This window comes from Drosophila miranda, chromosome XR (genome assembly GCF_003369915.1).
Source record: "Drosophila miranda strain MSH22 chromosome XR, D.miranda_PacBio2.1, whole genome shotgun sequence".
NCBI classification, from domain to species: Eukaryota; Metazoa; Arthropoda; class Insecta; order Diptera; family Drosophilidae; genus Drosophila; species Drosophila miranda.
Genome location: NC_046674.1, coordinates 9,262,487 through 9,275,340, shown reverse-complemented (window position 1 = coordinate 9,275,340; position 12,854 = coordinate 9,262,487). Strand labels below are relative to the sequence as shown.

Here is a 12,854-nt window from a genome sequence, read left to right as displayed (position 1 = left end):
AGGCAATCGATCAGTTAGAGTGGAATATGTAATAATACAATTTGAGCTGAATTTCAGACAAGCTGAGGATTGCACGGGAAATTCTTACAGAATATCGTTGTATTTATGTATGGTATGTGTTTGCTGATCTGATCCGTGATCTGTGGCAGAGCTGTATGGGTAGGTATATAGATATGAGGGTCTCTGGTCTGACTGTGTCTGTAGTTTCTATGTGTGTCCACAGTTTGGAACTGCGTTTCAGTTACTATTGAGTTTGAGTTTAAGAGTTATTGTTAGGTTTTATCTGTGACTTGAATTGACTTGAGTCCAGTTCAGTTTTGTTGATTGATTGACTGTAGTTTGATGGTATATTAGTTGAGTTTCAGTGCTTGTGTGTGATGTGAGGGCTGTGCTAAAAATTCCTTGTCCATGGACGTAAATGTTTAATTTCTAGCAAAGTACGGGGGTATATGGCAGTATACACAATACATTGGGATATATAAAAGTCGCAGTCGTATAACTCGTTCAGGTGGTCTACACATTTCCGATTTCTCCAGCGCTTGCATCCGAATTTTTGTATTTATCAGAGATTCGTTTTATTTGAAGCCCCAGCGCTCTATGGCTTCAAATAAATGAACCGTCAGTGCTCCTCCGGTGGGGTGCGGAACTCGGAGATCCAGTCGGTGACACGTAAACGAAAGAGATCCGTCTTGGTCACTATCCAGTCCCGATACTGGTGCGGTATATACTCCACCAGTTTTTCAGATATCTCCGGATTCTTGAACATAAGCATGTAGATGAGGAGTATATTGATAACAACGAGCACCATGAAGGTAACCAGTGTGGACAGGGCAACCTTTTGGAGCATATTTAGCCAGGAGGTGCTGTTGGTCGATTTCTTCTTTTGATTGATCTTCTGACTGGCAGATTTTGCCCCATTCCCTGCTCCCACAGCATTTACTGGCTTGAATGTTAAGTCTTTCTCCGCGGCTTCGGCCAATTTCTTCAATTTTGCTTTCTTGTTATTTGGTTTGGTCGACTTCTTGGCCCCTGCTCCGGCGCCATTGGCCAAGGAACTGGTGGACCCATCCCCTCCGGCAGACATTTTGTCAGCACTCTGTTCACGCTCTTGGGAGACCTGGGCCAGACGGTCGCGTTCGATTTCGGGCTTCAAGTTGGCGCAGACGCTGACCTGCAAAATGCGAGCAAAGTTGCACACAAGAGGCCACTCAACCCACTCGAGTGAAGTGGCACTTTCCCACTTACACAGTTCTTGGCCGCCTCTTGGCACTCCTTCATCGTGGAGCACGGACCCACAATCTTCACCCAGGCGGGTATTAACGGATTGGTCTTCAGGTCCAAATATCGCAGTCGACGAAGTTGGGAAAAGCTCATTGGCAAGTGCTCCAGGCAATTGTTGTAGAGGTCCAGATGGCGCAAATTCACCAGCAATCCGAAATCTTCGGGCAGATAGCGTATTTGGTTCTTGCTTAGATCGAGCCTTACCAGCTGAGTGAGTATGGGGAAGTGGCGCTGCAGGGGAAAAATATCCATTAAATGAACTGACTTTCTTAAGTGGTAGGACTTACTCCCAGGTTAGTCAAGCGGTTGCTGGACACATCCAAAACGGTGACTCGCTTGAACGAAGCCTGCAAAGGACAAAGGCGTACTGAAAAAGGAGTTGCATTCAGGGAAAGGAAGCAGGGTCACATCACCGAAAAGAAACCCCCAAAAACGACATACTTTAAAATCTCATTTCCCTTCTTTTTAATTTTTTTGGCAACGTGACCGCACGGAGAGGGGTGGTAAGACCAAAAATCAACCCCCTCAAGCAGTTTTAGCTGCATTTTCACACACACTCACACTAACACATTCGAGCAACCCACCAACCACTCACACACACACATCACTTCCTCTGCGCTGCCTGAGAAGAGGGGTAGAGCCGCAGCCATCGTCAGCGTTAATTGCAAGCCAGCCGGCAGGCAGCCAGAGCAACAACAAAACCAACAATGGGAGTAGGGAGCTCTTCTCGCTCTCTCTCTCTCTCTCTCTGGGTGCACAAGCGAGATAGACTGTGACTAGACTTTTGCCAGACGATAGAAAAGTCAACGAGCAGAAGGGGGACGGTGGATAATGCAGATGGAGACACCACACAGCCCAGCCACACATACGCTGGTGTGTTAATTAGCCCAGTAATTTAACTAATACTCACAATTTCTTTGACCGGTATTTCGCTCAGCTCCGAGAGACTCAGGTCGCAGTGGTCCTCCTGAACACGATCCTTCACGCTTACTTTTACCTTTTCGCCGGTTTTCGGCATTTTATAAGGACTATCTATGCCGATTTCCGTTTCTAAAAAATAACAAGCAAGTGCCGCAAAACTGCGAATCAAAACACAGCCGGACGGCAGAGACGGCAAGAACACCGATAGTACTATCGGAGCACGAATGGTACTATCGATGTCTATTTTGCTTAAAATGCACGCACCTTTTCGTTATAGTATAATTAATTGATTATGCATCGAGTACTTTTCGGAATTTTCAACAATTTAAACTATTGTTGAATATTATTTGTGTTGCGTTGTTACGGGTAAAATCAAGTTATTGATATGTTACTTCTGACAGCTGTAGCATCGATAGGTTTTTAGCAGCAGTGGAAATTCAACTGGGAGACAAGCACATCAATTTAAAGTGGGCGCACTTTATTGAAAATATGAATTTTGTCTTGCCCCAAGAACAATGAAGCGCCTGCCCTCCCCTAAAACGGAGGACGTCAGCAGCGCCAAAAGGCTAAAACATAAAATATATTTAAACCAAGAGTCTCTCCATTTCATCTTATTAAAGCCACGTCAACTTTTGGCCATTTTACATTTATTGTGTAAAACAAAGTTTGAACTGTATAAAATTTTGCGCCATATAGTCGAATTGGCAGGCTACCATAGCTTAGTCCTCATCCTCTTCGGGAGCAACAGCACCACCACCCAGGTTCTTCTTCAGGTTCTTGCGCTTGACGCGACCAGGACGGCCGCCACCGAAGGGCGACTTCAGAGAGAAGTCGATGTGCTTCTGGGAGTCCAGGCGCACAACGAACGATGGGATGTTGACAACTTGCTTGCGCACACTAGATGGGGAAAGCAGAAGATAATTCGTTTAGTTATGGCTGCTCACAAGTCCAGCACGTGGTGGCTGCGAGGTTTTGGCATGGCGTTCAGTGCAACTTACGCAATGCGGGGTTTGCATTAAGATTGGAGTGAGCAAAGTCATCTACACAATCAAAAGACGTTGAGAGCCGGTGCAGGCAGTTGCCTGTTCGACTCCCAAGTGGTCTTACTGAACAACACATTTTTCTTGTGATTTATTGCCTAGCGACGTTTGACGTCGCTGTCCAAGCGATATTTACCGAATGTGACGCTGGCGGATCAGCACACGGGCATGATGGATGGACTTGGCCAATCCAAGCTTGAAGACCTGGGTCTGCAGACGACGCTCCAAGAAATCTTCAATCTTCAGGCCTAGCACGTAATCGAGCTTCATGCGAGATTCGTCCAAGACACCAATGCGCACCAGACGACGCAGAAGGGCATTGCCTGTGGAAAGAGTAATACATTTAATACGAATTCTAAAATTGCATTCTAAACGCGTGTCTTGGAGCATTTTCAGTGTGTATTTGTTAACGTCAATGATTTGTTCAGACAAGAAGTGTCAGAAATTATATTATTTAATACAGCTCATCATGACACACCACAGGCGAAATATTCCATCTGCTCTACTTACCCTGGAAAAGACGCTTCTCGTCCTTCTCATCGAGGGTCAGCAGCTCACGGGCAGCCTTACGGATCTTGGCCAGAGCGTACTTGACGCGCCACACCTCACGCTTGTTGCGAAGACCATATTCGCCAATGATCTTCAACTCCTGATCCAGACGCGCCTTTTCATAGGGGCGACGGGGAGTCACATAGGTCTTCGAGAAGACCGATGGTATGCGGCCGTTTACCATGATTCCAACAATTCAACCGTCTGCAAAGCAAATGTAAGGTTAGATTTCAATCTCGAGCAATCTCAAACATCCAAATAGATTTTTCTCTGAACTATCTATTTAGCTGTTTGTTGAAGCCTAACACAGTCTTGGCTAGCAATATTTTTCACATTTTCACCTATTTTACTGTATATGTTCTGAATCTTGCACACGGGAATTTTTACGTACGTTTCGGTTGGCGATTGGCGAAAGAAGAAAGAGGTGGACTAGAGCCGTGTCACGGCGGATTTGTTGATCAAATATACGGTCTGACCATCAGAAATATACCAACATATACCGTCTCATTTTAAAAATATACTGTAAATATACTGACGAATTCAAGTTCTATTATACATATTCCTCGTGGTTGATATTCCGTCGATTATTATTAGCTAGATATAACTCTCAGCCCTGCCCACATAATTTTATCCGAATAATGAATCAATTTTTCTACTTGACTGGCATGTTTTAATTACTTGATTTGTTTTCCTGCTACGGCTATTGCTTTGATTGTTTTTGCTTAAATTTTGGTACCTCAACAACGATCTCGTATATCGAAAGGAAATTGAACTTAGACCACTTAACCCCCCTCTATTTAAACACTTCAACGACTTGAGGTAAATGGCGGAAAATATTACTGATTGTAAATTCTTGTTATATTAGCATGCTATCTAATAATCTTTCCTCTGAACTTAAAAATTGAACTGCTTGGAGTGTATTTTAATATCCATCGGTCCACAATGGGCTTATCGTTCGCTATCCATGATCGGAAGTCATACTCCTCGATTTTGATATTCGGCTGAATATAAGTAGCTAGCTAGGACACTCACCTCTGAACACATCATTATATCCGATTGATTAATACATTTTCTACAAGATTGATGAAAACAAAATGTTTAAATAAAAATGGACATCTAAAATGTAAATTTTTTACATGGCAACTACACATTTGCTACATCATTTGCTACACATCAACAACATATTTACGGAGTATGCACATTTGTATTTTCTTTCATTAATTCGTTTAAGAGATCGCTTTAAGTTTCGTTGAGATAGCTTTAAAATTTAGACTATTTTTGCATACGTAAAAAAAGTTTATAAAATCCGTCATTTCATTCATTATAGCCTGCATGACAAACATTTATTCATTCTCCTTTTGTCTAACAAACCATTAAGGGAATCGTATGCCTAAATGCAACTCAAGGGAAAATTAGCTAAATAATATCAAATACAATGCTGCGATCATTTAAAACAACAACACACAGCAGAAAGCCGGTGATTTTTTTTGTTTTGATTTACTGTTGTTACTGCTTTTCTCGATTTTCCCTTACATTTTCTTACTCCATAGCAATCAAAATTATCACAAGTGTGTAATATGTTTTCGTTGATTTTGTTGATTCATATAATTATAAAATAATAATTTATTAAATCTGGGTTTCAGTCACAGCGCTCTGCAAATGAGAAACAAAAAATTGTAGGCGACAAATTTGAAATAATGTCAAAATCTCTAAATGCAAAGAGATAATACGTACCTAAAATCCATTCTTGAATGAATTTTTATTTATAAAGAGACATGGAAGAGAGACAGAGTCCGGATCACATCGAACTATCTGCTGCTTGGGCATGCTGAACGAGCGCGGCCTAGCCACGAAGCGTCCCAAGCCCGGATTTTTGCCTGTTGCAATAAAATACAGCAGCGAATCGAGTGCCCAAGTACTTCCCTTAGACAAGTCCTCCATGGTTTCTCTCGAAAGGTTGACATGTAAGCACTTAAGGACCTTTTCATTGAAGACAATCCAATTGACCAACTTCAAGGCTTGGCTGCTGCGGGGAACATAGTATTGCAGTTGCACCAGGCGGCCATACTTTTTCTTCATGATCTTTGCCACAGGCAGCACGTCCGAGAACTCGCGGCGTGTACGGGCATCTAGCACGATGTTATTTTTAACAAGCCACTCATCTAGCACGTCGCGCTCCTTCTCCCTCAGACAACGGATGCTCGACGTTATCCCAGTAAACTGACAATCGTTCGTGACTAAACCCAAATGTTTCTTAAACAAAATACTTTTACACAATTTTTTGTTCATTTTAATTACTAAAATGTATAATTCGTGCGCTTGAACGACTAAAATCTGACAAGCCAAATAATACTTGATCACGTGTAAAATAAGCTAAGCTAAGCTACAGAAAGTAGAAACTCAAAAGAATGCCTTTCAACCCGGGATACATAGTCTTTTACGTCCGTAATTCACTTCTACAGTTTGGATTTCCGCCATGGGCCCATGTGATCCCATTTGGTAAGGAGATTTCTTTGAGTGTGCTCTCGTCTATGGGGAAACCATTGAAAATATTTTCACTTTTAGGTTTTAACGTGGGCCTCAATTTTGGTGACTGTGAAAATCCTACCCTCGATGCGTCATGCTCCTTCAGTTATATATTATTATATATACTATACTATACCACCCATTAAACTGATGGATTTTTAGAGGAAAGGAATATTTATGGGATAAGTAACGCATGGCCCCAATTATTTTTTGTAGTCTTCGATCTACGTCGATCTTACGTCAGTTAAGTCCTACTTGTGGCACTCATCAGAGATTCAGAGATTGGAATATGTAAAACAGTGTATAGTATTGCGGTCTCTTCACTTAGTAGGAGAGGTCCAGATGTTGGTTAATTTTCGTTTCTATTTGGCTTCTAAAGTAAGCTTTGGGAGACTAGTGCCAAACAATGGATGTCATCGGGTTTTTATCGCCACAATTAGTCACTTCTCTCAATGAATATCTTAAATAATATACGATACTTTTTGTAGAATGCAATTTTCACATTTAACATGTATTCCCTATTGGGCACTGGTAGATCCTGGAAGTCATTCTTTTCATACATCATACCGTCCACTACCAAGTCGTGAGGTCAATAGAACAGCAACGAATTCAATGAATGGATTCCAAAATTTTGTGTTAGGCAGCCACTCACTCACATTATAGGGACACGAGTGATTCATGTTGGACGCGTGGAAGATGGTCTTGTGCATCATATAGATTAGTGGATGCGCCAGTGGATTAATAATCAAGGGTCTGATTGAACAGATACGGTCGATAGCCATTTGATCGCTTGTACAGCGAAAAATTCAGTTCCACACTGGTTATGGGAAGCTGGTGCAGTATATAAAACGCGGCCACGCCCCGTCGCACGATCTTCATCTCGCAGCGAGTGAAGTCCGCAGAGGATGTGTCAAAGGATTCACACATCACATTCTTGATCCTGAAGGAGTTGCTCTCTGAGAGTTGCGCCCAAAGCAGGCCGCACAAGATCCTAAAGACGACCCTACTATGCATTCTACACGTACTTTTCCACTGTGGTTTTGACTGGAAACTAAATGGTAAATGGTTTTGTTTCTGCTCACATATTATTACCTCCAATTATAAATCAATTTAAAAAAAAACATTACGATGTTTTTCATACATAAAATTGACCTTAATTGTTGATGTCCATTTAAGTTTCAAATTTAAGTAAGTAGGTTTTTCAAACTGTTTTTGCGACAGAACGTTTCGGGAAGGTCTTTTAGTCTTTCTTGAGATAGGTGTTGGGTACTTTGGGCAGTAGTTGAATGTTCACGTTAAATTACGTTGAATATGCGGCTTATATACCATCCTCATACTTTTCAACATAGGGGGAAAGTGGGAAACACGACCGCTAATTATGTTCTAGTGTTAATTCTTACAGTTCGTTTATCGTCTTTCTATATAATCACCTTTTTTTTGGATCTTGGCTCTCGGCTACTGCTTTTTATTCCGCTAAATTTGTCTCTATCTCTCTCTCTTCTCATACCAAGACCAGCTATATTGCTATCTCGCTTCCGTCCGCATACTGCACGATTAAGAGTGGGATAGAGAGAGATAATAAATAAGGGCCTTTAAGGGGTTGCGGAGCCACTGCAAGTTCAATTCTTCTTTCTGGTAGATAAGGTCATTCTCTATGATTATGCGTTTTGGGTTTCTCGTAAAAATCGAGAAAAACGCAATTTTGGGACATATCCAACCCCCAACCTGAACAGTCTTTGATTCAGTTATAAACAATTTAATATAGCAGTAGATAAAATTTAAACGATTATAAACTTAACTATGTATCTGTATATACAAATTATGTCTAATCTATTCGAATACTACAAAATGGGGAAAAAGGAATGACAGTTGTTGTAAATGAAATGGTGATATCTTTAAATACTATACTGCATGCCGCTGGAAGCCTAGAGAGCTGTGTAATACGAGAGGCCAATCTTTTGTACAGGAATATTACCGGGGAACAAATATCAAAAATGAATTCTTACAACTATTTGTGCCTTCTGCTGAACGCATGAAACGTATACTTAAGTACAATCAAATGAGCTTTGCTTTCCGACTTTCGCAGTTCAAGTCGATTTTCCATTGAGTCTACTTAGTTCGCTTGGACTGCACGCGTCAACTGCATCGCTTATTCCACGGCTAATTCGAGATTCCACAAGAGGAGCTGCAATCTGCAAGTGAAGCTCGTAGTCGGGCGCTGCAAAAAGAAAATTCCAATTACAGAGCTGGACCAAAATCAAGACTAGATGGCTGAAAGGTGTGCGTGCAGATGGAGTGGGTGGTGGGTGTAGCAGGTGATTAAACAGAGGTACAAGCTGTAAATGAAAGGAAATGAGAGCCATAATAATGTTGATTGGGTGGAAAGCCAGAGATGAAAGTGGGAGAGCTCGAATGGGGCTCACTTTGTTCCAAAATGCATTCCAAGTCATCCGGACAGTCTATCGTGGGGAAATCAATGCTGGTTGACTCCTTCAGGATGACCCCGATATCCTTGTGAGCGCTCATCAAGAACAATGGAACGTTCGCTTTAGCCAGCTCCTTGTGCAGCGACCCCATGCCTCGCGCGGCAGTGAAATCAAAATCTACAAGAACGAGCATTAGTCTCCGACGCGTCTAAGGACCAATTAAGATCCTTAAGCTTACCATGCACATGAGCGCAGTCCAGGACCACCGGCGCAGTTCCATGCGTCGTCAAGGCTTTAGAGATGCCAGACCGAACCCACTCGATGGCAGGAAAGTAGAGCGAGCTGTGCTTGGGACGAATCAATATGTAGTTGATGCCATTGATGGTTTGCAGCTTGGACACACTCAGAACGGGTCGTGCTGCGCGGTAGACCAGGAAGGCTACATCCGCACCAACGCCCAGCAACAGCCCAATCTCCACACCCACAGCCAGGCTCATCACAAAGGTAATGGCACCTGGCAGTAGCTCCCGACGGCTGCAACGCCACAGTGGTCGGATGACCTCAAACTCAATCATAAATATCACAGCCGAGATGATGACCGCACTGAGAGCGGCCTTCGGTATGTACTGGAAGTACGGTGCCAGCAGGCCCAGTGCCAGAAGGACCAGCACGCTTGTGTAGCAGCCACCAAGCGGTGTTCGCACCCCACTGGCATGATTGACAGCACTGCGCGAGAAGGAGCCCGTGACCGGCATGGAGCTGCAAAAGGCACCGCAAATGTTGCTCATAGAGAGGGCAACCAGTTCCCGGGTGGCACTCAGTCCGGCACCACCAAATGCTTTAGAGATGGCCACGTTTCCGAGCACAGCAATAATGGGCAATATTAGCATCGAGGGCCCCAGCTCCGACACCTAAAAAGTGTGAGAGGAAGAAAGAGAGATGTGACGTGATATTTCATATTTAATTTTACTCTTACCATTTGCTCAAAGTTCTGCGTAAGCTCGGTGCCATTTTTGTCCAAAATTGTGGTCTCAAACTTGGGCAGTGTGATGTTAGGCAGGCCGCTCTTTACCTTTCCAGTGAGGATGTACGGACAGGTGTCCATCTGCTTACACGTGCTGTAGGCCAGCACACTGGTCACGAGAACCACCAGAGCATTTCGACCAGTGGCTATCACCCAAATGGTGCCGCTAATCAATTGCTGTGCCCTCAAGCTGCGGACTCGCCCAGCAAACTTCACGTCTTTTAGTTTCTGTTCAAAAGAGTCTATGTTATATTCCAAGTACGAGTCCAACTGGATGAATCCTACTCACCCGCAACAGCAGTAGAACCGTTATGGAAACCAGTCCCAGGGTAACATCACCGCGTCGCACCTGGCTCAGGTTCCCCAGCACGGAGCGCATGGTATTGATGAAATCTGATCCCGAACCTCCACGCAATCCCAATAGGCCCTTTAGTTGAGATGTGCCAATTATAACAGCCGTGGCCGAAGTGAAACCCACTGTCACCGGCAGCGAAATGAGGTCCACCAGTGCACCCAGCTTCAGCACAGCCATACCCATCTCCACCACACCCGAGATGAGGCACAATAGAATGGCGTAGGCCGGTCCCGAGCCCAGTCCGAAGCCTGTGTGCCGGCTGGTCATCAAGGCGAGCAAAGCCGTCGGCCCAATGGTCACCTGTCGACAGCTGCCAAGCAAAGCGTAGACAATTCCACCAACGAAAGCCGAGTACAGGCCGTACTGAGGCTCCAGGCCCGCCAGTGTGGCATAGGCCAGTCCCTGGGGCAGCACCGTCAGCCCAACAGTAACCCCAGCTATCATATCGGCCACCGCATCTTGGCCGGTATAGCCATGCAGCCACTTAAGACCCGGAAACAATCGATATCCCCAATCCTTCAGGGTCATAATTGATTGGTCTGCAATGGAAAAGGCATTATATGGATATAATAATCAGATTCACGGCAGAGGATCGAGAGCAGGGCAGATATTGTAAGTGGGTTTGGGCTTTTCAAAAGATCTAACACTGAGGTTCAACGACTTGATCATCACAACACAACACGCACTTTGCATAGTCATAAAAGTCATATACCATACGTGATAGCAAATCCCATCAAAATGGTATTGACTATTAACAGTTGAATGGAAGGCAGGGACAGAATAAATATTTCTTTTTGTTAAGGAAAGAGAGGGATTGAGTTAATATCGAATGCTGGATAAAATCTGCATAATCTGTGTGAAATGAAAAAAAAACAAAGACTGGCTGATGACAGCTCTAGCAATTATTTGTAACGATTGAGCTACGCTTAGACATATTAAACTTGATATAGGCAAACCGAATCTTGGTGGTTCCGACTTACATATAATATGTATGTATGTGTATACATATTCATACAGTTTAAGGCAGATTCAGGCAAAATCATTTTTTTGTATAGAAAAAGACTAAGTGATAGCCTACACAGACACAAGCACATAATGATAACAATTGTTGTACAGGGTCGGGAACGCTTACGTCTTTGCGTATAGGAACCGTCAAGTAATAAATTCGGTACACCTATTTCGGCCAGGGTAACACACTGATGCTGACAATAAGAATGCGTAATCCGGCCAATTCCAAGGCATTTCAACCAAATGCTAGGCCATACCGTCATATCAGTAGCTTCAACACTACAATTTCTAAACCCCTCATAAAACTCACGTAAGTATTTGCACAAATGTTTCGTTGTTGTTTAACCGCAGAGCACGTTCGATAGCGTTCTAAACTGCTAGAAGCTCTGCGAGCATTGTATTCGATTCCGAAAAGCTGTTGAACGCTTTGGGCACTGGCCCAAGAATGAGCGAACTGACGGTTCGATTGTTGCTCGCGTGCCCGAAGAACTGTGATCACAGAATAGAATCATTGATCACACGACCGTCCCAATTAGCTCAACAAGTGGGAGAGTTGAAAGTATTGGTTGGGTTCGCTTAAAACGTGCTCAATTCGATCTAAACAATTAAGGAATATACGTATGGACAAATGAGTTTCTTTGTTTGGCAAATGATTTATATACAATTGAGATTCACCCTTTCATGATAATGTTATGTAAATTGCGTGTTAACAATTACCTTACAATTTTGAACAATTTAACTGTATTATAAATCACTTTACAAGAGAAACTCTATTATATTTATTTGCTTAACAGAGCGTTTACAAAGAACAAACAGAATTTTTAGTGATGGGGTTTGTGGAATTGGTTTGGGCGACTGCGGCTATGAACTTGTTAACCCATTAATTTACATGCCAAGGACACGAGATAAGAACATTCATTACCGGCATTGAAAAATGTCTATGCCAATTCAATTCAATCGTTTTTATCAGCACCCGAATTCAATGAGGAAGGAATTTCGCGTCACGTAAAAGATAAGGGCCGGAAAAACTAACACCCTGTACGCCACACGTAAATATGTAAGCCATAAAGTTAAAGTCTGTTAACCTTTTAGAGAAATCAGTGAAATCAGTTCTCCCCTAAAGCCACGCAGTCGAGAGGATGGAGAGACGCACTGTAATTGTCGGTTGATTGTTGACAGACGGATGCGTGATGGAATCTGCGTGTTTTTTTTTTTTTTTGTTTGGTCAATGCCTTTCATGACCAACAAAACTAGTTTTCGTTAGCACTCAGTTGAAAATTTCGTGTTAACTCTCGAAAACAAGGGAACAAGATTGTTTACTTGGGTTTATTTATAAATTTAGCTAAGTACATATGTATTTATGTATCTCTTCTGGGATTTTGGGGGCCAAGGTGGAAGAAAGTAGCACACACACACCCGCACACATATGCAATGGGACGCCGACACCAAACAGTAGCTGTTCAATGCAGTTAATTTATAAGACAATCACAAGCGCACAGGTACCCATTCATTATAAATTTTTCATTGAAAATTAAGAGAGAATTACATTTTTTTTACCGGTGAAATTCGCCAAATAAACTAGTTTTGTTGTGGGGCTTACGAACAGCTGGCGCCAACTAGCTTCTTGAGCGTGCAGCCCTGGTCGGCACAATCAATAAGACCGTACTTGCAAAGAGAGATTAGGTTGAATCCTAATACTCAGATTCGAAAAAAGTTTTGCTAGC

General features: G+C 42.9%; 4 protein-coding genes across 8 annotated transcripts; all 4 read right to left on the bottom strand.

Annotated features, from left to right (window-relative positions):
* Nucleotides 1-10: 10 nt before the first annotated feature.
* LOC108151848 (leucine-rich repeat-containing protein 59) lies at nucleotides 11-2,561 on the bottom strand. Of its 2 annotated transcripts, XM_033387153.1 has the most exons (5): nucleotides 2,467-2,561; nucleotides 2,192-2,331; nucleotides 1,569-1,628; nucleotides 1,246-1,512; nucleotides 11-1,171 (listed from the first exon to the last, which is right to left on the bottom strand). In XM_033387153.1, exons 2-5 carry the CDS (start codon nucleotides 2,297-2,299, stop codon nucleotides 620-622), a joined length of 987 nt encoding a protein of 328 aa, XP_033243044.1. In that variant the 5' UTR covers nucleotides 2,300-2,331; nucleotides 2,467-2,561; the 3' UTR covers nucleotides 11-619. The 2 variants fall into 2 exon arrangements, with proteins under 2 accessions (XP_033243044.1, XP_017136223.1); XM_017280734.2 differs by lacking the exon at nucleotides 2,467-2,561 and having other exon boundaries at nucleotides 2,192-2,401.
* Nucleotides 2,562-2,802: 241 nt separating this feature from the next.
* On the bottom strand, nucleotides 2,803-4,282 carry LOC108151849 (40S ribosomal protein S9). Its single transcript, XM_017280735.2, has 4 exons — nucleotides 4,183-4,282; nucleotides 3,753-3,995; nucleotides 3,379-3,565; nucleotides 2,803-3,099 (listed from the first exon to the last, which is right to left on the bottom strand). The coding sequence occupies exons 2-4, from the start codon at nucleotides 3,973-3,975 to the stop codon at nucleotides 2,922-2,924; spliced, it is 588 nt and encodes a 195-aa protein (XP_017136224.1). The 5' UTR covers nucleotides 3,976-3,995; nucleotides 4,183-4,282; the 3' UTR covers nucleotides 2,803-2,921.
* A 2,378-nt stretch (nucleotides 4,283-6,660) lies between these two features.
* LOC108150869 lies at nucleotides 6,661-7,390 on the bottom strand. Its single transcript, XM_017279172.2, is given in 3 exon segments — nucleotides 6,661-6,905; nucleotides 6,976-7,058; nucleotides 7,060-7,390. Coding segments are annotated over 3 exon segments (507 nt in total). The 5' UTR covers nucleotides 7,332-7,390; the 3' UTR covers nucleotides 6,661-6,753.
* Nucleotides 7,391-8,052: 662 nt separating this feature from the next.
* On the bottom strand, nucleotides 8,053-12,767 carry LOC108153186 (sodium-independent sulfate anion transporter). 4 transcript variants are annotated; one of them, XM_017282999.2, is made up of 6 exons: nucleotides 12,677-12,767; nucleotides 10,057-10,661; nucleotides 9,720-9,995; nucleotides 8,982-9,654; nucleotides 8,741-8,920; nucleotides 8,053-8,535 (listed from the first exon to the last, which is right to left on the bottom strand). In XM_017282999.2, exons 2-6 carry the CDS (start codon nucleotides 10,648-10,650, stop codon nucleotides 8,405-8,407), a joined length of 1,854 nt encoding a protein of 617 aa, XP_017138488.1. In that variant the 5' UTR covers nucleotides 10,651-10,661; nucleotides 12,677-12,767; the 3' UTR covers nucleotides 8,053-8,404. The 4 variants fall into 4 exon arrangements, with proteins under 4 accessions (XP_017138488.1, XP_017138489.1, XP_033243043.1 ...); XM_017283000.2 differs by having other exon boundaries at nucleotides 12,688-12,763; XM_033387152.1 differs by lacking the exon at nucleotides 12,677-12,767 and adding an exon at nucleotides 11,441-11,539.
* Nucleotides 12,768-12,854: the final 87 nt, after the last annotated feature.

What these genes read in the sequence shown, in the direction of transcription:
- LOC108153186 (XM_017282999.2), bottom strand. Translation starts at nt 10,650, where the DNA reads ATGACCCTGAAGGATTGGGGATATCGATTGTTTCCGGGTCTTAAGTGG. An exon ending in CGGTTCTACTGCTGTTGCGG is followed by an intron (nt 9,996 to 10,056) that starts GTGAGTAGGATT and finishes TCTTTTGAACAG; the next exon opens with AAACTAAAAGACGTGAAGTT. An exon ending in GGAATGCATTTTGGAACAAA is followed by an intron (nt 8,536 to 8,740) that starts GTGAGCCCCATT and finishes TTCTTTTTGCAG; the next exon opens with CGCCCGACTACGAGCTTCAC.
- LOC108151849 (XM_017280735.2), bottom strand. Translation starts at nt 3,975, where the DNA reads ATGGTAAACGGCCGCATACCATCGGTCTTCTCGAAGACCTATGTGACT. An exon ending in CGAGAAGCGTCTTTTCCAGG is followed by an intron (nt 3,566 to 3,752) that starts GTAAGTAGAGCA and finishes CTCTTTCCACAG; the next exon opens with GCAATGCCCTTCTGCGTCGT. An exon ending in ATCCGCCAGCGTCACATTCG is followed by an intron (nt 3,100 to 3,378) that starts GTAAATATCGCT and finishes TTCCCCATCTAG; the next exon opens with TGTGCGCAAGCAAGTTGTCA.
- LOC108151848 (XM_033387153.1), bottom strand. Translation starts at nt 2,299, where the DNA reads ATGCCGAAAACCGGCGAAAAGGTAAAAGTAAGCGTGAAGGATCGTGTT. An exon ending in AAATACCGGTCAAAGAAATT is followed by an intron (nt 1,629 to 2,191) that starts GTGAGTATTAGT and finishes TGTCCTTTGCAG; the next exon opens with GCTTCGTTCAAGCGAGTCAC. An exon ending in ACCGCTTGACTAACCTGGGA is followed by an intron (nt 1,513 to 1,568) that starts GTAAGTCCTACC and finishes TTTCCCCTGCAG; the next exon opens with CGCCACTTCCCCATACTCAC.